This window comes from Zootoca vivipara, chromosome 8 (genome assembly GCF_963506605.1).
Source record: "Zootoca vivipara chromosome 8, rZooViv1.1, whole genome shotgun sequence".
Lineage (NCBI taxonomy): Eukaryota > Metazoa > Chordata > Lepidosauria > Squamata > Lacertidae > Zootoca > Zootoca vivipara.
In genome coordinates this window covers 98,657-124,126 of record NC_083283.1, presented here as the reverse complement: position 1 = coordinate 124,126, position 25,470 = coordinate 98,657, and the positions used below count along the sequence as shown (strand labels likewise).

The window sequence follows — 25,470 nt, the reverse complement described above, 5'->3', positions numbered from 1 at the left end:
TCTGCTCCTGCCCCGACCAGCACAGCCAGCCTCCCCTTTTGGGGATGGGAGGCATTCTGTGGGCCTCAGGCATGACCTCATTGCTGGTGCACTCTGAAGTTGGCCAGGGCAGGAGGGGCCGGCTCCACACGTGGGGGCAGGGGGGCATCTTTTAGGGAGTGTGACCCTTGAGGAGGTGGGAAGATGGCTGCCACAGGGAAACTTCATGAGGGAGCCCCTTGATTCCTCCCCCCCCCCAGTCCATCCCTGCAGCCTGTCAAGAAGAGCAGGAGGAAGGCAGGAAGGGCCCCGCCTGCCCCTCCTGGAGCCCCCCCCCCTCTCTCCCTTCTGCTTCCCCACATGCTTGTTCATCCTCTTTCCCCCTTTCTCTTTCTGCCTCTTCCCTTCTTCTTTCTGCTCCTCCTTTGGCCCTCCAGTCTGTGCCTGAAAAGAAGTTTCTCTACAGGGAATTTGCTGCCATTCCTTCTTCCAAACCAGTTTATGAAATCCAGGTACAAGCTGCATGTGGTGGGGGCAGCCAGGACCCCCCCTCCAGGCAGTCGGGGTCTGACGCTCCACCACCCATCTAGCCTGGGTGGGGGGAGGGGAGAGTCCTGGGGGTCATTGGCGGCCACCGGGGCTTAGGGTGGAGGCTTCCCCCAACCCAGAGCAGAGTCTCTTTGGGGGCAGCTGAGGGCTCCTCCCGTCTGTCCCAGGCCTCGTGGGAACCCTGCTGCCCCTCCTTCCAAGGTCTGTCTGGGGGCAGCACCTGCTGTGCAGGGGGGAGGTGGTGGGAGAGGCTGCTGAAGACCCCATTCAGGCAGGCCAGGGCTGCCCCGTAGTGGTTTCTTGGCCCCCTCCCTGCCATCTCCAGGCCATGTCACAAGGACACCCCCCCCCAAGCCAGGCAGGTGTTGTGCTGGATCCCTTCTGGCACTGGTCTTAGGCTGCTGGGCTCATTCTGGCTCATGATCTGGCTGCCTCTGCAGCACTGGTGGTGAAGGGGCTGCTTGCCCCGCTGCCTTTGCAGCCGTCTTCTTGGAGGCTCCAGAGACCAGTTGGCCTCTGTCTTGGAAAGCCTCTGTCAGCCAGCTATGGCCAGCAGGGCCTGCCCTTAGGAGACCCTCTCCCCCCAGCAGTGTCTTGAGGGTCTGGGGGCCTCACAGATAGGGAGCATGTGAACCACGCTCTGTGGGCTCTGGTGGGATCTCTTGCCGGATCTCCCTGGCCCCACCTCATGCCGGACCTGCTTTTCTATCCCTCTGCCTGGCTGGGGGGCAGGGGGCTTTAGCACCAGGCACTCTGGCTCTGGAATTCCCTTGCTTGTTTCTGGGGCTCCTGCCTGCTCTTCTCTGCACCCCCTTTCTCCCCCTCCCACTACATGCTCCCCCCAACCACGTGGGAACGGGCAAGGAATGCTTTATGTCCTGGGTGCTGGGGGGTGCGGGGAGCAGGAAGGGACTGATCCCGCTCTGCCCTGCCCTTCCAGACTCCAGATGGCGGAAGCACCTGCAGACTCAACGATGCCAGCAGCTCAGGTGAGTGCCCAGCTGGAGCCTCCTGGCCTCGGTTGCTGCCACCAGCACTTCTCTCCTGAGGCCTCTGCTTTTTCTGTTCCTTTCTAGAGTGAATGGTCAACTGAGCAGCAAGGAGCGGTGGGTAGGACGCCCTTGCATTGCCTAGGAATGGAGTGCTGTGATGAGCATGCAGTTGCGGGGGGGGGGTGTCAGATCCCGCCTAAGGAGCTGGGAGTGGCCCAATGAGCATGCCCAGCAGCCTCCCATTTTGGTTTGGAAAGGAAGTTAGGGGTACCCTCAGGGACCCTAATGCTGGAAGCCTAATTCCAGGCAAGGCTTGAAGGTGTCTGGCAGGCAGGAGGGGGAAGCATTCTCAAAGGAGAGGGGCTGGTCTTCTGCCTCCATCACTGGGGGTGGGGGGAACTGCGTTGAAGGCTCAAGGCTTCCCTCCCTGCAAAGGCCAGGGGAGGAGCTGCTGTGCTTTGTGGAAAAGCCTTGAGGTTGCTCCTAGGTCTCAGGCACTGGTGCCATCTCCAGGGGGGTGCTGAGGGTTTGGGCACCCATAAAATGTCTACTGTGGGTGCCTGGCCATCGTGTTGCTGTTGGCCTCTGCCCGTCGCCCCTTGCCCCCTGCCTTACCTCTGCAGGCTCCCTGGCACCGCAAGTGGCGCTGGAGCCTCTGCTGTGGGGCCTCTGTTGGGGTCTGCTGCGGCCACAGATGTGCTTCTGGGTGGGGGGCAGTGTGCCGTGGAGGACTTGCAGCAGAGGTCTTGGCCTGGTCGCCATGGCGGGTGGGGTGCCAGAGTGCCATCTCCATGGGGCCATGGGCACCCAGGCTCTGCTGCCCCAGCCCAGTCGCTGCCACGAGCGATGTGACGTCATGAATGTTGTGCACACGCACCACTGGGCACCCCCAGTCTGGGGCCAAGTTGCCACCTCTGGTCTCAGGAAGCTGCTTTGGAGCAACTGGCTCCCATTCTTCACCGGCGGGGGGTAGGGGGTGAGCACTGCAAGTGGTCCAGCAGGGAAGTTGGTGGATCTGCTGGATCCCCCCCACTTCTGACTGCTCTAAAGCTCCTGCTCCACCGCCAGTGAAGCAGGAAGGATCTCTGCTTGCCTTGGGTTGCCTGCCTGCCTGTTTGTCTGTCTGTCTGTGTGTTTCTGAGGTCTTGCTGTTGCCGTTTTCCAGTGCAGGCTTTGGGCACCTCAGTTCAGCCCACCTGAAGCTGGCTGGACACTGCTTGGAAAGCGGAGGCCTCTCAGTCCCCCCCCCCCCGTTTGCAGGGCCACAGCCAGTGCAGGCAGTCGAAGGGCCCAGCCTGGGGGCTCCAGACCCTCCTGCAGCAGGCAGTGCCAAAAGCAGCCACCAAAGGGGGCAGGGGGCAGAGGTTGCCCGGGGCACTTCCAGCCCTGACCAGAATCAAGCCAGGCAGGGGGTTGGGGTCAGATTCTGCCACCCCTTTGGCTCTCCATGACCTCTTTCCCTCTGCTCTCTCCCCACTCCAGTGAGCCAGGAGCAAGACGGACAGGCAGCAGCCCAGGAGCCCCTTGGGGCACACGACCCCTTGATTCCCAGTGCAACTCCCCCTCGGGAAGAGATGGGGCTCTGCAGCAGCAGCAGCAAGCGCAAACTCCGGCCAACCCAGCACAACCTGGAAGCTGCTGTCCCCACATAGTAGACTTGCCCTTGGGGGCTGTTAGAAACACCACCAAGCCAAGTCTGTGGACAGTGTGGTGATGTGGCCAGCTGGCTCCCAGGGCTCCCAGGTGGGCCTGGACAGAACAAGTTCCCTGGAGCCTCAGCTGGCATCTTGTGGGCTGTGACTCTCCTTCCTCCTCCTCCTCCCCACGCAGAGGGGCAGGTTGTGAGCTAACTGGGGCCGAAGAGAGCAGTGAGGGGGCGGGGGGGGACCCATGCAGGGCATGTGTGCGTGTAAATATTGGGTGTGTGCGTGTGCGTGTGCATGCAAGGGTGCCCGGGTGTTGCAGCTGCTTCAGGCTGACCATCGTTTGCAGAGGGCCTAGCCCCAGCTGACATTTGCCAAACAGCAAGGGGGCTACTTGGGAAGCACCAACTGTCCTACCTCCTCCCTGATTCAGGGCAAAGGGCAACAGAGGGACAGCACCTTTGTGCAGGATGGGGATGGAGAGGGGGGTTATTGCCAAGTGCTGCCATTTTCCTTCTGTAGAGCCTGGGGGCCCATCCATGCCGTGAGGGGGGCACGGGCGGAAATGGGCACTTCTGCCTCTTCAGCAAGGGTTGGAGGGAACGTTTGGGAGCTGCCTGGTGCTAGCAAACGTAGAGCAGCGTGGGAGCAAGAGTAGGAGCAGGCTAGTTTCATTAGGATGGGGTGAAGCAGATAGAAGGTACAGGTAAAAGGGGGGATTTGGTGGTTGGGGTGCAGGGAGGGGGTAGTGCAGGGTAGGGCAAAGATGTTGGGGCACAGGTTGGCGGCTGAGGGTCAGGTGGGGCTGGTGTCTGTGTCGAGGTGCTCCAGCAAAGGCCAGGGCTGCTGCTTGCTCTGCCTGCTGGCTCCAGCCTCTCGGGCCCCTTTCAGAGAAGAGTGGCACTGCCTGTGCGTGGCGGTGGCTTGGCCTCACTCCTTGCTGGGTGGTGGTGAGCAGTGGGTGGCACTGGCTGGCGTGTGTATGTGCTCTCATCACGTGTGCAAACTTGCCAGGCAGCCTCTGCCAAAGGACAAGATGCAGAACCTCCTCATGCCAAAATCAGAGGATCATTTTAACAGAACTTCTGTGTTTGTCTCCAGAGGGCGAGAGGGGAGGCTTCCCTCTGCCTGCCTCTCTCTAGCTGCACAGTGGCTGCTTCCACAGCAGCAGTTAGAGCTTTTTGATTTTAATCTAATTTTAGCATTTGCTTTTAATGAGCAATTTGGGAAGTGATCAGGCAGGGTTTCCGTGACTAACATACAACTTCTCTAGGTGCTGGGCTGTGGCATGTCTCTCCTGTCTATCTGTCTCCTCTCCCAGAACACTCCGAGGGAGATCAAGACTGTAACTAGTGACATTTGTACAACCAAAGAAATCTATTTTGTGGTTCAAGGACAATAAAGTTTACTTTACATTTTAGAAACGATGCTTCTCTCTTGAGCTGGCAGAGCCTTTGCCTCCCTCACCTTGTGTTGTCCTGGTTGTGCAGGCCACTCCAAGGACTCAGGCCTTCAGGGAGGCAGGGCAGGAAGTCCTTCAGCTGCATGAGGCTCATCCCATTGAGTCCTGTTTTCACGCTGACCAACCACAAAAGGAATAGCCTGAGAAGCAGAGGGGGGGGGAGGGCAGCAGGAGTGGGGGGTTTGTGGAAGGATGCCTCCTTCTTTGGAAGTCTGGGCCAAGTGAATGAGTGCAAACCATGCCTGGTGACTCCAACCCACACAGTTCCCTCCCTTTCCTCTCCATGCACGCGCCCTCAATTTGTTCTAGGGGAGACCCCTGCAGGCCCTGGTGCATTGATGTGTAGTAGAAATACTCAAGAGGCACCTTTTCAAGGAAACTTTTATTTGCATTCAATTCTGCCTGCCTGCTTGCAAGAGTCAAGGGGAATGAGTTGTGCTAAGGTGAAAGAAAAGGCTTCATGGCTGAGGTGAGGATTGGCCCCAAGGCTTTGGGATGCACTTTTCATCGGGCAAAGGGACGCTGGTGTGAGAAGGGGGCTCTCCGAAAGCCTCGCTTTCTAGGGGGGAAAACAAGCAATAGTCTTAGTGAGGCGGCTGCCTGCTACAAGCCGCAGCTTCCCTTGGGGGCCAGCAGCCACTGGTGGGGGCTGGCAACCACTTGCCCCCCTGCTCTGTGGGTAGCCAGCTCTTGGCAGAGAGAGAACCTGCAGAGTGCTGGGCCTACAAGATTCATTACAGGACACAAACCCACTGCTCAGGTTTTCTTTTAATGTCCAGCACTGGATGAGGCCGCCTGCCGTGCATTGCCTACCGGGACAGGATGACCTGGATCGGAAGGAGCTGCTGCAGCATCTCTTCGGGAGGATGCTGCTGTTTAGTTACAATGAAGAGTTTGAATTTTTCTATTCGAGCTGCTTGAAACTCTGTCTCTGCATATTCAGGCCCATCTGTTGGCCTCCGTAGGGAGAGATACCTGCAAGATTGCAGACAGAGCAAGGCGGGAGTAAGTCTCAGGGAAAGCGACCCCCTGTGGTGGTGGTGGTGCTGTTTGGGGGCGGGGGGGGGGAGGACCCTTGACCTTCCACGCTGCCTCTTGGCTCCCTCCCATGCTGCCTCTTGGCGAGTAATCTGAGCAATGAATATATTCGCTCGGTGGGGCTTGGGGCATCTGCTCACGGAGTGCAGGGCCATTAATTTCTGCCCAAAGCATCCTGCTCTTCATTTCTGTGCCACACTATACAGCAAGAAGAGTACCATCCGCACCCAAGTGGGAGGTGGCAAAAAGCTATGACAATTCTGGAATTTTGCAGAAATAAAAAATCTGGTAGAAACCCACAAAAGAAAGAAGCTTCAAGAGCAGGTTGAAATAAATCTCCCATCAGTCCTGGGGTGAGGGGTCGGAACTTGCATGGCACGCTGCCCAAAGCCTGGCTGGAGCAATAGAAGGGTCACGGGGGAAGCAAGTGCCCAGAATGCAGAAGGGTGGGAATGAGAGAGAGCAGACTAAAGGAGGGGGAGTAAGCACCCTCTTGGTAGGAAGTGGGGAGGCACTAAAGGCATTGATAAAACCACTGGCTCTATTGATTTGGGCACCCATTTGTCAGGTGAGAGGACTGATGCTGCTAAGAGTCCCTTGGATGGTGGTGGGCTTTCCTTCCATGGAGGCTTTTAAACAGAGGTTGGAAGGTCAACTGTCCCACCTCTCATTCTGTAGGATCTTCTTGTCCAGCATTGCCTCTGCCAAGCCTGGTTTAAGCCGTTCCAGCTGCTTCTTCACGGTGTCAAACATGTTCACCTCCATCATGTCAAAGACAAGGGGCTTCCCATATCTGGAGGAGACAGGAGAAGGCAAGTCTTTGCCTCTCAGTGGACCAGATACCTTTGGATGCTACCCCACTCCTCCCCTCGCTCGCCACTCCTGCCACGGCTCTGGGTCACCTGGTGGCGGCGGCAGCAGTGCTTCTCTCCCCCAAGTGTTTTTGCCTGGCAGTGGGCAGCCTCTCTGCCTGGCATTTGGCTAGTGCCCCTACCGCAGAGAGCCCAGCAATGCCAGGCGAATGGTCTCTTCAGCCATGTCGCTGGGGTTCACTGTGTTCAGAAAGTTGGTGTCCCGATAGCGCAGGAAGATGGCTGCCTGCCCGGAAGGGTCAATGATCAGTGGCCACCTTATGGGGAGAAGGCACAAGAGAGAGCAAGTCTTCCACACTGCCCAGCAGCTGAAACCTCATGGGTAGGGACCTCAGCAGCTGGGAAATGGGGGGAGGGGCTAAGACTGTGAGGCCAAAGGGGGGCCTTTCAGTGGAGGGGAGGGGAGGCTGTAGGAGATGTTGGCCAGGACCCCCAATGTCTAGTGAAAGTGCTTTCCCTTCAACTCACCGTCCATCTGCATGGATTTTCCCACCCACGTCTTTCAAGAGCACATCATCCAGCTCCTGCACAGAGCACTTCAGGCCATGGAACTCTGCTGCTGACCCTGAAAAACCAGCACAACTCTCTGAGCATTGCTGCACTGTGGTCCTGACATGGGTCATTGCAGGCTCCAGACCCCCCTTGATGCTTCAGCATCGACAGTATCAAGGACCACAGCAAAAAATGGATATTTCAAGGATCTTCAAATATCTAAAGGGCTGCCAGGTAAAAGATGGAGCAAGCTTGTGTTCTCCTGCTCCAGGTGGTAGGACCTAAAAACTAATGGATTCAAGGAATAAGAGATTCCAGCTAAATGTAGAAGAACTTTCAACCCTTGGAGTGAGTGGACTCTGCCGCAGAGGTTTTAAAGCAGACGTTGGATGGTCATGGTCTTTTCCAACTCTAGATCTCTAGGATTCTATGAAAATAAAAATGCTGATATCATAATGCCTTTATACCAGTCTCTGGTGTGACTGCACATAGAATGCTGCTCATCGCTCTTCACAAAGGATACTGTAGAATAGGAAAAGGTTCAGAAAAAGGCTGCAAAAAGGATCAAGAGGGGAGGGATGGAGCGACCCCCTATGAAGAAAGGTTACAGTGTTTGGGAATTTTTAGTTTAGGGAAAAGGTGAGTAAGAGGTGACATGCTAGAAAAGCATGAAATTATTCATGATATGGATAAAACAGATAAAGTTTGTCTCCCTTTCTCAAAACATTAGAGCTCAGGGACATTCAACGAAGCCGAAGATTCGAAGATTCCAGACACATAAAAAGAAGGACTTCTTCACACAGCCCATAGTTGAACTATGGAACTCACTGCCTAAGGAGGATTTAAAAGATTAGAAAATGGCATTGCTGGGAATGACAAGTGGGGAAAGTTGCTGCTGGCTGAAGTCCTGCTTGTGGACTTTGCTTGGGGGGCACCTGCTAGGCCACAGACAAGAATGCCAGACTAGATGGACCTGATTCGCCCACTTTGGCCTGATTCTGCTGAAGTGCTCTTCCAAAGTTCTTATGCGTTTACTCTGAGGCCAAGTTGCCCATAGGAGCTCCTTGGAGCAGCAGGGCAATGCAAAGCACAAGATGGGGGCAGACCTCACTCTAACAGGCCTCACTGACTGGAAGAGAAAATGAAGCCATGAGAGGACTTTCCCAACACAAAGAAAATGGCCATCTGGAGCATATCAGGAGCATACCAATTCTTGGATTGCAGAGGCTTGGTCCAGATGACCCTCGGGGGTCATTTCCAATTCTACAATTCTCTGACTGACTGGATCAGACTGGGAAGTGGCATAGAATCATAGAATCGTAGAGTTGGAAGAGACCACAAGGGCCATCCAGTCCAACCCCTTGCCAAGCAGGAAACACCATCAAAGCATTCCTGACATATGCCTGTCAAGCCTCTGCTTAAAGACCTCCAAAGAAGGAGACTCCACCACACTCCTTGGTAGCAAATTCCACTGCCAAACAGCTCTTACTGTCAGGAAGTTCTTCCTAATGTTTAGGTGGAATCTTCTTGTAGTTTGAATCCATTGCTCCGTGTCCGCTTCTCTGGAGCAGCAGAAAACAATCTTTCTCCCTCCTCCATATGACATCCTTTCATATATTTGAACATGGCTATCATATCACCCCTTAACCTTCTCTTCTCCAGGCTAAACATACCCAGCTCCGTAAGCCGTTCCTCATAAGGCATCGTTTCCAGGCCTTTGACCATTTTGGTTGCCCTCTTCTGGACACATTCCAGCTTGTCAGTATCCTTCTTGGACTGTGGTGCCCAGAACTGGACACAGTACTCCAGGTGAGGTCTGACCAGAGCAGAATACAGTGGTACTATTACTTCCCTAGATCAATGCTATACTCCTACTGATGCAGCCCAGAATTGCATTGGCTTTTTTAGCTGCTGCTTCACACTGCTGACTCATGTCAAGTTTGTGGTCTACCAAGACTCCTAGATCCTTTTCACATGTACTGCTCTCAAGCCAGGTGTCATCCATCCTGTATTTGTGCCATTCATTTTTTTTGCCCAAGTGTAGTACCTTACATTTCTACTTGTTAAAATTCATCTTGTTTGCTTTGGCCCAGTTGTCTAATCTGTTAAGGTCATTTTGAAGTGTGATCCTGTCCTCTGGGGTATTAGCCACCCCTCCCAATTTGGTGTCGTCTGCAAACTTGCTCAGGATGCCCTCAAGATTGTAAAGGGGCAGCAGAACCAATGGAACCAGGATTTATAAAGTCACTCCACACAGATGAAAGTTCAGCATTTGAACATACTGAATTGTATCGATCAGTCATTGGGAGTCTACTTTACTTGACACAATGGTCCAGACCTGATATTTGTTATGCAGTAGGCATACTGAGCAGATTGGTTTCGAAGCCTACACTTAATGCTTGGAGAGGTGTGAAACAAGTGCTAAGGTATCTTAAACAAACAATTGGCTATGTGTTGCAGCTAAATTCTGCAGAAGATGAAGTACTGTATTGCTACTGTGATAGTGACTGGGGAAATTTGCCAGATAGGAAATCTGTCACAGGTTTAATCATTATGTTTGGAGGAGCTTTAATTAGCTGGCGTTCACGTAAACATTTTGAAGTGTGATCCTGTCCTCTGGGGTATTAGCCACCCTGCCCAACTTGGTGTTGTCTGCAAACTTGCTCAGGATGCCCTCAAGCCCATCATCCAAGTCATTGATAAAGATGTTGAATAAGACTGGGCAGTTCTTCTCCCCTCCCAGAAGAATTGTTCCGAACCGACCACCTGTTGGCACTGGACCACAAGCTTAACATGAGGCAACAATGTGATGCAGCAAAAAAAAAAAAAAGAAACAAAAGCTAGCACTACTCTAGGCTGCAGCAACAGAAGTCTAGTGTCCAGATCAAGGGAAGTCATAGAGCCACTCTATTCTGCTTTGGTCAGACCACATCTGGAATACTGTGTCCAGTTCTGGGCGCCACAATCTAAGAAGGATGTTGACAAGCTGGAATGGGTGCAGACCAAGATGATCAAGGGTCTGGAAACTAAGCCTTATGAGGAGCAGTTGAAGGAGCTGGGTATGTTTAGCCTGGAAAAGAGGAGATATGAGAACCATCTTTAAATATCTTAAGGGCTGTCACATGGAAGAGGGAGCATGTTTGTTTTCTCCTGCTCCAGAGAGTAGGGCTTGAACCCATGGCTTCAAGTTACAAGAAAGGAGATTCCGACTATACATTTGGGGGAAAAACTTTCTCACAGTAAGAGTTTTTCAGCAGTAGAACAGACTCCCACAAGTAGTGGACTCTCCTTCCTTGGATGTTTTAAAGCAGAGGTTGAATGGCCATCTGTCAGGGATGCTTTAGGTGAGGTTCCTGCATTGCAGGGACTGGACTGGACTAGATGACCCTTGGGTCCCCTCCAACTCTATGATTGACCTGATTGCTTGAGAAGGAAGGGGGCAATTCATCTGAAAAGAAGCCTCATGCCTTTTGCTCACTTTGTCCATCAGGGTGCGGGAGTGCTAGGCAGGACATTTCTGCAGACCTGTCTCTCCCAGGAACAAGAATCAAGCATTTCACTGCACAGGACTGACCTTCCTGCATCTGCTCCCGCAGCTTCAGCCGGGCCAGGGAGACCTTCTCCTCAGCATTTTCAGCAGCCACGCGTAGCGTCTCCACCAGGGATTCTGCGTCCGCGATGGCCTGTTGCAGAAACAGGTTGTCAGAAAAGCCCTAGTGCGGAGCGCGGCTGGCCTTGCCCTGTGGGAACTGGCCTCCGGGTGCCCAGCAGAGCCTCCTCTCCCTCAGGGTGGCCTGCAGTGGATGCCAGGCAGGAATCTGCTCCCTCCACCAGCTTATGGGCTGCCCAACAGCACACAGCCAAGGTGCCAGGCCAAGGAACAGGAAGCCCTCGATCCCAGCTGCACAGAAGGCAGAGAGCTCAGGCTCTCCTACCCACTTGGATGCCAGCCTCATTGGTGGGCAAGGGCATAACTCTGAGAGAGAAGCCTGCCTACTCAGAAAGGCTACAGGAAGGTGGTGCTCACACGGAGGGTGATCTCCGCATTGTCCATCTGCTTCCGCTGGCACTTGTCGTGCTCTGTGATCCTCCGGTTCAGCTCACAGTAGGCCTGCTGCAGCTGCAAAGAAGATGAGCAGCCCCAGCCTTTGGCAAATGGGGAGGGAGGAACGAGGACACCCACACAGCTGAAGCTATGGAAGGGCCCAGCCTTGGGTGGCTTCTCCCCATAGCAGGGAGAGCCAGGGCCCTGCTGCACAGCCCCAACATGGCTCAAGGAGAAGGCATGAAATCCACCCCAGGGCCTTCTGGGGAGGAAGACCATAGAGACAAGGGGGTGGCCGCATAGAGCTTCTTGGCTCCCACCTCCTTGCTGCATCTCTCATGCTCCTTGGCCAGCTGCTCTACCTCCTCTGTCATCCTGTGGAGGGGAAAGAGGAGTCAGAGGCTTCAGAGATCCTCTTCAAGGAGTTGCATCTCCTTCCCCACCAGCATGCAATCGGGTTGGACTATTAATGGCCCTTAAGGATCCCTTCCAACTACAATTCTATCATTATAAGTGCTGGCAATATAATTTAATTCTCTTGATGTTTCTCCTTCTGTTAAGGAAACTTTTATCAATTAATAGTAGTATAAAAAAGAAAACTCTTAACAGAGTAAGATCGTAACAAATTTAACAACAAAAGGATTTTTTCTCCAAGTGTTTGTTGCAATAAGCAAGTCAATAAGTGTAACCATTGAGTCAAAATTAAATGTAAAATCATAGCATGAATGGCCAAAAAAAAGTACAGTGGTACCTCAAGTTAAGAACTTAATTGGTTTGGAGGTCTGTTCTTAACCTGAGGTACCACTTTAGCTAATGGGGCCTCCTGCTGGGTGATTTCTCTTCTCATCCTGAAGCAACGGTTTAACCCGAGGTACTATTTCTGGGTTAGCGCTGTCTGTAACCTGAACCGTCTGTAAGCTGACGCGTCTGTAACACGAGGTACCACTGTACGTACTATTGAAAATCAAAAACAAAACTATTTCCTTCTGTTAAGAAAACCAGAAGATCTGAAGCAGCTGGCATGGCCATGTGAGCTGTCTGAGGGGAAATGGCAGCAGGAGCAAGTGGGGGGATCCAGCGGAGGGCAACTGCAGCCTCCTCCTGAAAGCAGCCACTTAATGACTCACGGTAGACCCTGGTCATAGTAACAGTTGGCAAGAGGGAGAACCTCCCTGCGCCAGCCACCACCCTTTCCCCTCCTGCCCTCTCTGGCTCCCATGGGGCAAGGACCCTGGCAGGCTCTGGTATCTGCTGGCAGTGAGAAGGGGCCAACAAGCTGCAGGACAGTGGAATTTGCTGCCAAGGAATGTGGTGGAGTCTCCTCCTTTGGAGGTCTTTAAGCAGAGGCTTGACAGGCATATGTCAGGAATGCTTTGATGGTGTTTCCTGCTTGGCAGGGGGGTGGACTGGATGGCCTTTGTGGTCTCTTCCAACTCTATGATTCTGTGATTCCCTTTGCTGCCACTCCCCAGGTGCTTTTGCTAATTCTTTCCTCCCTCTTAATCCTAAAGCCCAGCAAGGTCATTCCATGAAGTTGAATGTGGGAAGCTGAGGACAGACCAAAGGAAAGACAACTTCTTCAAGAAGTTTATAAAGAAACACCAGATGTAGTGATGGCCGCCAACTTGGGCTGAGACAAATGAATGGTGAATAAGGTTGCTTGTAGTCTAATCCATCAACAGCTTGTGTTCTTAACTCAAGCACCCCTCCCTGCCTGATACAGGACACCATGGGCTCGGGGTGGGGGGGGCACCTCCTTGAGTCTACTGACTGAGCTGTCCCTGGAATCCAACTGGCTCCACTGGGGTTGTTTTTTGTGGCGGGGGGGGTCACCTTCCAGGCTGGGCCAGCACCTAGTGGCTCCAGGTGAGAGCAGATGAGCCGTCCAATGGCTGCAGTGGGATTGGGGAGGGATGCCAGTGGGTGCCTTTGTAAAAGCTCCTGCAGCTTGATCCTGCCCTGAGCCCTGAAGAGCGGCTGCCCACAAGTGGCAACTTCCCTGGCCAGGCTCACCGTCGGGTCTCTGCTTCTTTCTGCTTCTTGTCCTGCTGCGCCCTTCGCTGCTCTTCCGCCTCCATCTTCTGGAGCATGGACTCTGTCAGGTGGATGTCCCAGGAGTTCAGCACAGCCACCAAGCTGTCCAGGGAAGCAATCTTGGGAGAGACAAAAGGGCTGTGGCTTTGAAATGCCCATCCCAGCCACCAGGCCTGGCATGTAATGAGAAGGGCACTCTCGCGCTCACCCTTGCTCTCCCTCACTCTCCATGGCTTCTTCAGGGACACCAGCTCCCCTTCTCTTTCAGTGGCCTGGTGGAAACAGCCTCCCTAGAGCTCAAGGCCAAGCAGAAGGGCTCAGCCAGCTGCTGGGGGAGGCGCTTGGGGTTGGTACCTGCTCTGGGGTGTTGCCGTCATCCGCATAGAGTCGAGGGTCAGCCCCGTGCTGGAGAAGCAGCTCCACTGCTGCTAGGTGGCCCCCAAAAGCAGCCCGATACAAAGGAGTCCGGTTAAAAGCGCCCTTAAAAAGAAAGAGGGCTGAAGATCAAAGGGGGTTTACAGAAGGAAGGCAGCTGGAAGCGAAGCATCCGCAGGAGACACATTAATGCCACTAACAATCTCTTTACAGTACATTCCAACTTCATCTGAATATAACATATGTTATATTCCCAACATAAAAATAAAATGAGAACACAGAATAAAAGAAACCAACAAGCCCTTCCCACAAACACATTTAAAAGGCCATAGTCAGCCAGGGCCTGGTTAAAAAGAATGGTTTTTGCCTGGTGCCTAAAGATATGTAATAAAGGGGGCAGGTGATCCTCCCCACAGCTTAGCTGTTCCTGATAAGGCATTACCACAATGCTATTTTAGGTTTGGTGCGTGAAGTGACATTACACATGGGAATACAGAACCCTTGGCCTTTGGCCCATCAGGTTACAAAAAAAACACCTTGTTTTAACAGTGAAATCCCTCAGCATGGGGTAAATACACAGAAGGGAGAGAGAGAGAGAAAGCAAGAGACTCCTTCACATTATTAGTTTGCCACGCAGAATTTCCAGCAGTGAATTTGGCTCAAGCAAACTGAGCTTTGGTTGCTATGGCCCCAACCCTGTGAAAGGCTGCCCTCTCTTTCCCTCCCTGGTTGCTGAAGAGCCAGTTTGAAGGCCAGGCTGTGACCCTCTTAGGTATGCTGGCTGCCTCACCTGCACACCAGTTGCCAAGCCAGAGATACAAGAGAGGGGAGCCAAGTGGCACTTGTGGCACCAGCCTTGCTGGCATCCCAGGGGAGGGAGGCTTGAGGTGCTGGCCCACCACCCTTCAGGTCAACTGCAAAGCAGCCTCCAGGAAAGCAGGTGGCTGGTCAGGGACACAGAATCACTCTGGCCCCCAAGCACCACCTTGGCTCTGGCTCACAGCCACAGCGCCAGCAGCAGCCATGAGCCTCTAGGAGCCCCCACCTTTCACCCTGCAACCTCCCTCCTGCTTCTCACCCGGCTGTTGGGGTTGGCTCCGTTCTCTATCAGCATCCGGATGGCATCAGGGTGGCCCCCTCCAGATGCCTCAGAGAGGGGCGTGTTGCCGTTGGCGTCAGTGCAGTCCACCATGTTGAGGTGGTGTCGGAGGCGCAGAGCCTTGGCCCCCTCGTCTGTCCCCAGACCGCTCTTGGTGTCCAGGTCTGCCACCTTGAGAAACCAAAACTGTGGGTCACAGTGGGGAAGGGACATGGCGATTCTGCACTGTGCCATAGCAGAGCAGGGAAGGAGGCCCTCGGCATGCAGGGAGCATGGGCTCCGCACTCAAAACCAGCATGGCACCAACCTGGGACATCTTCTGTGCCCACCTGCACCTGCCACCTCCAAGCGTCTCACCAGCAAGACTTTCCCGGCAGCACCTCCCTTTGCCTCCTGTGCAATTCATTCCCACACACTCAAGAGAGTAGCCCCCAACCTCCGTGGCTTTTGCAGAAGGAACACAAGAGCTGGCAAAACAAGCCCCATGTAGAGCACAGGCCAAACTCTGAAGAACAAACTAAAGGAAGCTCAGTCGTGCTCTGTTGGTGGAGAGGGGAAACAGGACATACTGAGCTTGGTAGGCTCACGTGGGCCCAATTGAGGAAGGTAGTTCTTACACTCTAGCAATCTGGTCCTTTTCCTACTCCCTGCTTTGTTTCTCTGAGCAAAGCCATGCCATGGCTTTTCCACATTTTTGGTGCTGAATAAGCCCCGCAGCAGCAGCAACAACAGCAACTCCCCTGTGCCTTACTCCCTCACACATAAATTCTGACTGCAAAGCCTGAAACTGCAGCTTAGAAAAGGCACAAAGAAGACTCCAACTCAGTGTCGTGACCTTCTGGAATTGTGCTATGAAGCTGCTGCTGACACTGATGGGCTGAGCTGCTGTGGCAGCACAGAAGGTTCAGTTGCTCAGGGAACCTGGCCTGGTACAAAAACCTCACATAAACGCAGAAAGAGGCGGAATGAGGAAGTTACCAGATTAGAAATGAGGGTTATAAATTAGAATTTTTGTTTTTTGTATGTTTTTGTTGTTTGTTTAAAAAAATTCTTAATAAATATATTTTAAACAAAAACCTCACATGTGGGCAGACCTCAGGGCTGCAAATTGTCTGGAGTCTGGGCTGAACACAGTGAGGCCCAGTTTACTGACAACACCTAATTAGTCAGGGTGGTAAAACAATACTGTGCCAAAGTCTGCCCTTCAATTTCTCAAATGTTTTCTTTCTATGCTAAAGAGGCTTCCATTTTTCTGCCTCATTCTCAGGGCACTTTAGATTTTCAGTGGATGCAGTGAGATTATCTTATTGTTGCAAGTTGGCTGAGGGTGGCCTAGGGGTCCCCACTCCCAGAAAACACGACTTCAGCACTCTGCAGGCCTTTCCTTCTGATATGAACAAGCCCTGAGGGGGAAGTGACTTCACGGCGTCTTCTGCTGAGCTTTCACTGAAACAAGGGCATGTGGGAAGGCTGCAGAGTGCAAGTCACGAGGTGGGGTACAGGGAGAGGATTTGCAGAATAAGAGAGAAACAATCAGAAAATCAACTCCCAAAAAAACACCTGGTTGCTACTTGGTACTTGAAGGAGCACCAGAATACGAAACAGGGTGGACGAAGCCTGGAGCCAACTGGCACAAGTCTCACTCTAAAGCTGACCAAACACTGGTGGTAACACACAATCGCACCTACCATGTGGCAGTGCAAGCTGCGAAAAAGGCTCATTTGCAGCTCACATGGTTTCATCCAGGAGCCGGCTGGCAAACTTATTTTGGACGGTGCAGAGGTTACTGATTCCCAGTGCAAGAGCAGAACCTCTGGAGCCCCCAAATGCGCCCTGTGAGTTGAGGGTGAGCATGAATCCAGCTGAAGTACCCAGTGTTGCTACCGGGGTTATTTTGTGCAATTGGTTTCACCTGATGCAGTCAGCTGATGTAGTCTCTGTGCCTCCCTTGAAGCCACCCCCACCCTGTCCAAAGTCCACCATGTGGTCCCTCTGTTCTCATTTTGAGACTCTAATTTGCCTGCACAGGCCATGAGAACAGGAGCTGACAGCCAAGCAGCTCAGAAGCCACAAGTCGAGGCCTGGGCTGAGTGATTCTGGCTACAGCGAGGCCTTGCCCACCTCTTTCAGGACGGCCTTCATCTCTTCCACATCCCCATCAAAGGCCGCTTCCAACATCCGCTTCCTCCTCTGCTGCTCCTCCCGCTGCTTCTTCTTCTCTTCCTCCTCTTTCTTTCTCTCCCGCTCAGCTTCCTCTCGCTCCCTCTTCACCAGCGCAGCAAAGGCCTATGACAGAAGCCCATGGAGCCAACAGGCCAAGTCACGGGGAAGCAAAACAGAGGAAGGCTTTCAACACTGATGGGCAGCGGAAGAGCATCAAGAAGAAGGCAAAGCACAGGGAGACCCCAGGAAGATCTGGAGGGCTATGGCCAGAGCTTCAAGCCAGAGAGATGTTTTCCTAGCAACCACCCTCACAAGCGAGCCCTGGACTGGATTTTCTGTCTCGTCTACAATGCCTTCATGTTGCTGATGTCTCTCCCAGCTTCCCTTCCCCCTGGAGGGGGCTTCTCTCATGTTCCCAAAGCCAGGTGTCACCTCACCTCTCTCTGGAGGCGGTCCATTAACTCATTGTACTCCTGTCGCTCTTGCAATCGCCTCGCTCTCTCACGACATGCCAAGATGCGGCGGAAGGCACTCTGCAACGTGAGTGCAGCCTTTACTTCACGCGTCAGCTCTGAGAGGGCAGAAAGCAGAAGTGCAGGGCCATAGAAGGGAATCCCAAGGGATTTGCTGGTGGTTTATGTCCTATGAGGTAATGGCGCTTGTGGGATAGGGATAGGGGGCTCTCCAGGTGAAGGTTCCCCACGTACAGTCTATCGTCTTGCCTTACCTCAATCCTGCTTTACAGCCACACCAACGAAGCACTTTTGCAGCACTGAGCCCAGAGAAGTACTTCAGCCTTGTAAATGAGCTTCCAAATGCTACTAGCCTGGAGGCTGGCAAAAGAGGGGGGCAATTCCATAATTCTGGAGACTGGACCCACAGGAGGGAGGGGACAGGCCTTCCCTCCCCTCCCAGCCAGCCAGCTCACAGCAGACATGCGCCCTCATACAGAGCTACAATTACCAGGCAAGGGCGTAGGTACAAGGCTGAGATACTTGCTCCTTTTCTCTGCTTCTTCAACTCTGGTGAGAAAACTGAGGGTGAACCTAGTCACAAACTTCCTGTAGAGAAAAGAAGTTCTATACAACATGAAAATGTCAGTCCAAGTAACATTTTTTGCTGGTCAATGCAGATTGGAGAAGGGGACGGCGGCAGGGTGTTCCCCTCAAACAGGTATTCTGAATGCAGAGATTTGGAGCCTTTCCAGAGTCTGGTTGTTTCTGGAGTCCATTTGGCCTCCTTTCTGACATTGTTGGAATTAGTGCTGATATGTTTTAATTTGTTTTTTCAGCTGTATATAATTCTGGCACATTTATTTTTTGAGGCAACCAACTCGTAAATGGGATGCGGGTGGCACTGTGGGTTAAACCACTGAGCCTAGAGCTTGCTGATCAGAAGGTTGGTAGTTCGAATCCCCACAACAGGGTGAGCTCCCGTTGTTCTGTCCCAGCTCCTGCCAACCTAGCAGTTCGAAAGCACATCAAAGTGCAAGTAGATACCGTGTTTCCCCCTTTTTAAGGCGTAGTCATAAAATAAGCCATAGCAGCATTTCTAAGCATTTGAGAAATATAAGCCGTAACCCGAAAATAAGCCATAGTGATAGGCGCTGTGCGGAAGAGAGCACTGAGCTCCCCGAGTCAGCAGCAGCAACGCCGGCCACAGCAGTGTTTGCTGAGTCCTTTCTTGCTTTTGGGACTTGGTTACTGTGCTGGCTTGGGATGGTGTGTGTGCAATTGCTGTTGCTGCTTCGTGTTTTTCAGCCAGATTCTCTGGGTTCTAAGCACTTTCCCCCGTTTGTTTGTGAAGCAGCACTCGGCTGCAGCCCTTGCCTCTCCCGGCGGCTGCATGAATGCTCGATCCCCAGGAGGCTGCAGTTGATCGCTATCTCCTTTTCCATTTCTTTTGTCTTTGAGCACCCGGCCCCACCCCCTCTCCCCTTCGTGGAATGAAGAACGGAGTTTTAGAAGCATTTCCTCATTATAAAAAAAGGTCAGGAACTTTTACTTTAACCTCAAAAATGGGATATTTCCTCTCTCTAAAAACAACTCTGACCTGAACACCAATAAAACGGGGGTAGATCACTTCCAGTTTATAAATCCGCAAGTAGATCGCAGTCTCCTGGAAGTTGGGCTCTATACTTTGGCTGATTGCAAGCCTTTGCATCTTTAAAAAACAAAAACCATGCGCTTCTCAGTCTTAATTTTCCTTTAATTCACCCCCCTATACCCTCCTCCAACCATTGCCTCCTTCCATTCCTTACCCCCCTCCCTCTCTCCCCACTTCCCTCACTCCTGTGCGATCTCATTTAGTCATATACTTGCTTTTTCTGTTGTGTTGTCTATTTTATATTTAATATTATTACCCTTTATGATGTTACTTTTTCCCTTGCGATAATTATTATTTTTTATCTTTAACTTTCCTTTCCATATTTTTCCATATATAACTCAACACTTTCCCATTCCTTCTTAACTCTTTGGATAGAGTGCCCCCCCCCTATTATTGTTGTTAATTTTACAATTCCTGGATTTTTTATGCTACAGGGCTATGGGGCTTCACTATTTGACCCCCCCCCCAGGTTGGGATTTTTAAAATAGTTCTGTGGGTCCCAGGGCGCAGAATCACCCCCGATCCTTTCCTTTGTCTAAACAGACCTCTTCCCCCTGACTTTGGAAGGCTGTGCTTCAAGGGTGATACCAGGGGTTTTTTAAGACCTGCGCCTCTTAAGGATTGTTACGGTCCATAACTTCCATTGCTTTCTACAGGGTTGGGGGTTTAAAGCACTGCCACCCCACCCCACCCTGCAGGCGCTCGGAACTGGCAGCGCCAACAACGCGCCCAGCAGCGCGCAGAAGAGAGCACCGAGCGTCCTGAGCCAGTGGGTCCCAGTTGTACCAGCACTTTAAAAAAAAAAAGACACCCCCTGAAAATAAGCCACTGGGTGTTTTTTTGAGGGAAAAAAGTTATAAGACGGTGTCTTAAAAAAGGGGAAACACGGTAAATAGGTACCGCTCCGGCGGGAAGGTAAACGGCGTTTCCCTGTGCTGCTCTGGTTCGCCAGAAGCGGCTTAGTCATGCTGGCCACATGACCTGGAAGCTGTACGCCGGCTCCCTCGGCCAATAAAGCGAGATGAGCGCCGCAACCCCAGACTCAGTCACGACTGGACCTAATGGTCAGTGGTCCCTTAACCTTTACCTCGTAAATAAAACATAACCCTCATCATTTTCACAAGAAAATAACAAACTTTAGAATCATAGACTCAGAGTTGGAAGAGACCACAAGGGCCATCCAGTTCAACCCCCTGCCAAGCAGGAAACACCATCAAAGCATTCCTGACAGATGGCTGTCAAGCCTCTGCTTAAAGACCTCCAAAGGAGGAGACTCCACCCCACTGGTGCTGGTCCTGGTCCTCATTCCACTGTGATGGGGTTTGCCTTTAATGGCTGTCTATGAACACATCAAATCAATTCCAAGCTGAAGGCAAACCTGAGCCCAACAGCTTCAGTTGCTCGTCACTATTCCTTGTCCCACTTCCTCTGCTATCCTTCCAGGTGGGAGTCAGAGCCTGCCTCATTTTTGCATAACAAATATGCCATGAAGTGCCACGAAGAGCAGTGGGGCTGACTGTGGGAATAAGCCAGCCTGCCTACAAGGGGTTGGGCTCAGAGGGCAATCTTGCACCAAACCTGTTCAAGAGTCTCTGCTCTCCTCCCCCGCCCTATTTCACCACCATTAAGTCCCTGCCACAAAGGCCTTGCAGAAATCCCCCCAGCTTCTGCCGTGCCGCTGCCTACCTTTGGGATGGCTGCTCAGGGCAACATCTTGGGGTCTGGTGCTGTTGCTTGGTAGGGCTGCATCTTTTCCAATAATTGTGGGCCCCGAGCCAGCGGGAAAATAAGAAAGAAACCAAATTCAAAAAATGCTAATTGTCACTGGGGTAGCTAGTGCTGCAGAAGACAGAATCCTGCCTTAACAGATTGGGGAAATCGGCCCAAGCTAACAAAATGAACTTCAACGGGGACAAATGTGAGGTTCTGCACTTAGGCAGGAGGAAGCACAAAATACATTTGAGCCACCCTTAATATATTGTACTAGCTGGCCCTGCCACGCGTTGCTGTGGGTTATTTGTGTGATTTCCCCTACCCTGTGCCGATCCATGGCATATCCCTGTGATTCCCCCACTCCTCCCCTTACCCCCGGCTTATCCCTGTGATTGCCCCCTCATCCCCCTCCCTCATCCCTGTGAATCCCCCAACTGTCCTGATCCATGCTGTATTATGCCCCCTCTTCCCCCCACCCCCAGCTTATCTCTGTGATTTTCCCCCTCTCCTCGCCCTAACCCCTCCCACTGACCCCTGTGATTTCCCTCCTCTCCTCCATCCAACCCCCCCCCCCCCGGGTTATCCCTGGGACCCGTTCATTTTGCGCACAATCATTCCCCCAATGCAGGTGTTCTGTAAAATTTTGCCCTACCCCAACCCTGACTCCCCTACCCACGTGTGTTATGTGAAATAACATTTATTCTACCCAAAGGCACGGCCCTGTAAAAGGCCCATATTCAGTTGATTCTATGCTGCGGCCTATTTGCCCCCCCAATCCCCCATCCAGGCAGGCCCCTAAATCCACTCAGCCTAGTCTGCAAAGCCGAGGTGAGATACTGTGGAGGGGAGGTTTCATCCCTGTGTCTCCCCCCACCATGTTCTGACCCATTACCTATCCCTACCCCCTATTCTGGCCCCCCCATCTCCCCCCAGGCAGGCCCCTACCTCCACTTGGCAATGTTGGGCCTTGTTGCTACAAAAGGCCTGTTTTCAGTTGTTTGGGCCTTGTTGCTGCAAAAGGCCTGTTTTCAGTTGGTTTGGCCTTGTTGCTGCAAAAGGCCTGTTTTCAGTTGGTTGCTGTGGAATTTTGTGATGTCATCTAGTGGCGCACCTTTGGAGGTAGCAGTGGGCGATCTGCCTTTCTATTGGATGCTGCTGGAGTCTTCAGAGCTTCTGCTGGTGACGTCTAATTCGGGCGTCACTTTTTTGTGTTTAATCATTATTTTAGGTATGAAAGGTTTGCTTTTTTGGAAAATAATTTATGCCAGATCCCTCACTAATGGGCATGGAACGTTGTGGCCAAATTTGTTACATTACAGTTCAGCGGTTACGGAGAAAGGCTGTGACCTCTGCGCACACAAAGCCTACATTTATAGATATATAGATATAGCATAGTACATTTTGTGTACTCCTCATGACAAGCAGAAATCCTACAGGCACCCCTTGCTCCACATCCTGGACTGTGCAGTAGAGCCTCACAGCTGGCTCAGAGAGCTGCCTCTGCAGCAGGGCCTCAACCCTGCCTTCCTCTTCCCCCTGGGTGCTATACCTGCCTTCACAGGGACCCCCTTTGCTGGAGCTGCTGGCTTTGCCCCTTTCCGAAGTGGAGGCTTTCCTGCTGCTGCCGCCTTCTTGGCACTCATCCCCCTGGAAAGAGAAGAGCAACAAGGTGAGCAGAGAGGAAGAGGGGCCTCAGCGAAATCCAAGGCGGCCCAACACGTCCCGAGCACACAGGTCATGTGTTCTTGTAGATAGGCTCGCTCCCTTCAGAACAGTCAAGCTTTTTATCCTGAGTACATCATAAGTAAAATCTCCAGGAAACTTGGGGCAAAGCTAAAGCAAAGCAAGTCTTTTGGATCTTTGATATCTGCGTAGTGTCTTTTTTATTGCACTTTTAAGACTGATGCTGTCAAGTTCTTAAAGAGATCAGAGAACATGTATATGATTGGCTGCAATATTGTCAATTGAATGAGGTATTTAAAGAAGACAAAAAGAAGGCATCTATCTCTAGATTTCAAAGAGAAATAATAGAGGGTAATACCTAACTTTTGAAGGTGTACAATTTACTACTAGAATGGGAAACAAAAGATGAGGTTAAATCTGTAATGATTAAATGGGCACAAGACCTAGGACATAATATACAAATGGAAGACTAGGAGAAAGTATGGAAAATGAACTTAAAATGTATAGAACATGCTCCAATAAGTGTTGGAAATGTAATAATAACAATAACAACAACAATAATAATATTTTATTATTGTTAACCTCAGATATGCAGATGACACAACCTTGATAGCAGAAAGTGAGGAGTAATTAAAGAACCTTTTAATGAGGGTGAAAGAGGAGAGCGCAAAATATGGTCTGAAGCTCAACATCAAAAAAACCAAGATCATGGCCACTGGTCCCATCACCTCCTGGCAAATAGAAGGGGAAGAAATGGAGGCAGTGAGAGATTTTACTTTCTTGGGCTCCTTGATCACTGCAGATGGTGACAGCAGTCACGAAATTAAAAGACGCCTGCTTCTTGGGAGAAAAGCAATGACAAACCTAGACAGCAATGACAAACCTAGACTTCCGGTGAGCTCATACCTAAGACAAACTTAATTGGTCTCTAAGGTGCTGCTGGAAGGAATTTTTTTTTGTAAGCCCTAATATAGACATTTTGAAATTCCCTGCCCTGGAGCTCAAGACCACCCCTCCATACATCATACATACATCACAGAACTGAAATCTGAGTGCAGTGTGTTGTTTATCTCCTGTCTGGCAGGGCACTTGATTGGATTCCCTGGGGAGCCTGGCCAGTCTTTTTGTAATGAGAAATACTTGGCTCCTGAGCCAGGTCACAGGCGCACCATCTTCATACACAGACATACCCTTAAGACAGGATTTGTGAACGAAAAGACATTCAATGGGGAGGCTTTTCCATTTTCCTTCGACCTTGCAGAGAAATATTTGAGGTCAATTTGGGAGGGACAAAATGGTTTCAGGACTTTTTCTGTGGGGTTTCAGACATGGGGCTTATATATTTATGTACGTGTTGGCTTGCTACATTTATGAACATTTATTACATTACGAAGACCATAAAATTCTTACAACACTCCCTTGTGTTCACCCCCCTAACCCAAGCAGCTCTCCTGGCCTTCCCCGGTCCTGCCTCGCCACCAGCTCCAGGCCTCTGGCTTCCGCCCCGGTGTGCCCTACCGGGCCCCCGAAGCGCTTCCGTCCTGTGGGCCAATGGCCCAGAAAAGCGGCCGGGCCCAAGGCCACTGGCTCCCTGGCCTGAAAGAGGAGGAGTCGCCCGGGGGTCCTTGGCCTCCCGCTTAGGATACAGAACCGTCCCCGGCGCATTTCTGAGGAGTCGCTTTGTCTTGCGGCTCTTGCCCAAAGCACCCGATGTATGAAAGCCAACGGGGACGAATCCTAACCCTCCTGCTCCTTCGCGGCCGGAACCCCTCGGGGGAGGCGCCCCTCTCCTCCCTCTCGCCGCTGGCCGCGTCGCCAGGCAACGGCAGAAGGGGCGGACTGCGCAGGTGCGGCTGGCTTGGAGGGCGGAGAGGCCACGCCCCTCCCCTTCCCTTCCGGGAGACGCGCTCGGAAAAACGCGGGGCCCGTCCCGACGTGACCGCTCCTCGCGGTTTCTCCCGCGCAGCCGTCGCTCAGGCACCTGCACGCGGGGCGCGGCCATGTTCGCGGAGGAAACTTCCCGCCTCGCGGCTTCGGCGCCCTCCAGGGAGAGAGGGAACTTGGAGGCTGCGCGGCGGGACGCGGATGCTGGCGGGGGGCTTCGCGTGCTCCGGGTTTCGCCGCCCTTCCTGGCGCTTCGGAGAGCCTCCGCCCTGCCCGGCGGAAGGGCGCCTCCTGCTGCCCGGCAGGCGCTGCCGAGCCCGGATCAGCGCCCCGCGGCGCCGGAGGAGCGCTGGCTCCGCCCGCGGGCGCCTCACCTGAGGCGGGGCTGCCCAGGTGGATGAGCCGCCGCCCGAGCAGGTCAACCCGGCAGCCCAGGAAAGCGCCCCGCCTGCTCGGCGGAAGCCCTCGAGCTCCTGGCCCGGAAGGCGCGGCTTGACCCGGGAGCCCTGCTCTGAGCACCGGCCCCGACGGCGTCCCTGCCCCCCCCCAGGCGTCGCCCGTAGGCTGTGGCTTCTGTCCACGTGCGTTGAGGCAGCCCCTTGCCAAGAATCTGCAAGGCTCGCCAGGCGCCTTCATGATAGATCTTTAATGAATAAAAAATGTAGGGTCAATAGAAAAGTTTTTTTTCGCGGGGAACAATAGAAGTCTCATTTACTGTGTATCTGACGAAGTGTGCATGCACACGAAAGCTCATACCAAAACAAAAACTTAGTTGGTCTTTAAGGTGCTACTGAATGAAATTTTTTATTTTGCTTCGACTCAGACCAACACGGCTACCTACCTGTTACAGGGGTCTTGTGAGGATTCATGGAATGGGACAATGTAGGCAAGTGAAGCACTCTGGGCACGTGAAATGGGCCGCGAACACTCGCTTATGGATTTGCAGAGTTGGAAGGGATTCCCAAGGGTCATCTAGTCCACCCCCTGCAATGCAGAACTAGTAGCCTCGCAAACGCTCCTCCTCCGAGCAAAGCAGTCTTGCGTAGCCTCAGGGTGGATGGCTCCCCACGACGTGGGTGGTCTCGCCCTGAGACGCCCTACCGGAGCCCTACGCGTTTTCCTACGTGGGAATACTTTCCATGTAGGAAAGCCTAACGTCTGAAGGAGCGCACGAGGGGATTCCCCCTTCAGGGACTGCCTGGTGCTTTCCTTCCCCTCGAACAGGGTCCGGATGAAGTCTTGGCGAGTCGTCGCGGGGCAGAGGGCTCCCTGGAGGCGGGAGGGGTCCCGCGACGAAAGCCCCGTCCGTCCCCCGCGGGCAGGGCAGGCCGGGCCAGGCCA

General features: G+C 52.7%; 2 protein-coding genes across 29 annotated transcripts in view; one reads left to right on the top strand and one right to left on the bottom strand.

Annotated features, from left to right (window-relative positions):
• The window catches only part of SCRIB (scribble planar cell polarity protein), a 58,883-nt gene extending 54,296 nt beyond the window's left edge, over positions 1-4,587 (top strand). For 18 of the 25 annotated variants that reach the window (XM_035102658.2, XM_035102661.2, XM_035102655.2 and 15 more), the window contains 3 exons: positions 417-491; positions 1,469-1,517; positions 3,003-4,587. In XM_035102658.2, coding sequence (XP_034958549.1) covers positions 417-491; positions 1,469-1,517; positions 3,003-3,172 — 294 coding nt within the window. In that variant the 3' untranslated portion in view covers positions 3,173-4,587. Of the gene's footprint in view, positions 1-416; positions 492-1,468; positions 1,518-1,604; positions 1,639-3,002 lie in introns of all 25 variants that reach the window. The other 7 variants (XM_035102665.2, XM_035102667.2, XM_035102664.2 and 4 more) reach the window with 7 other exon arrangements.
• A 9-nt stretch (positions 4,588-4,596) lies between these two features.
• On the bottom strand, positions 4,597-25,440 carry IQANK1 (IQ motif and ankyrin repeat containing 1). Of its 4 annotated transcripts, none has more exons than XM_035102682.2 (16): positions 24,971-25,440; positions 22,112-22,209; positions 20,536-20,598; positions 17,181-17,314; positions 16,702-16,866; positions 14,560-14,751; positions 13,461-13,586; positions 13,086-13,225; positions 11,393-11,447; positions 11,055-11,147; positions 10,602-10,710; positions 7,004-7,100; positions 6,658-6,792; positions 6,328-6,456; positions 5,439-5,600; positions 4,597-5,184 (listed from the first exon to the last, which is right to left on the bottom strand). In XM_035102682.2, exons 1-16 carry the CDS (start codon positions 25,099-25,101, stop codon positions 5,130-5,132), a joined length of 1,884 nt encoding a protein of 627 aa, XP_034958573.1. In that variant the 5' UTR covers positions 25,102-25,440; the 3' UTR covers positions 4,597-5,129. The 4 variants fall into 4 exon arrangements, with proteins under 4 accessions (XP_034958573.1, XP_034958575.1, XP_060133516.1 ...); XM_035102684.2 differs by lacking the exon at positions 24,971-25,440 and adding an exon at positions 24,227-24,335; XM_060277533.1 differs by lacking the exon at positions 24,971-25,440 and adding an exon at positions 23,988-24,097.
• Between the last annotated feature and the right edge of the window lie 30 nt (positions 25,441-25,470).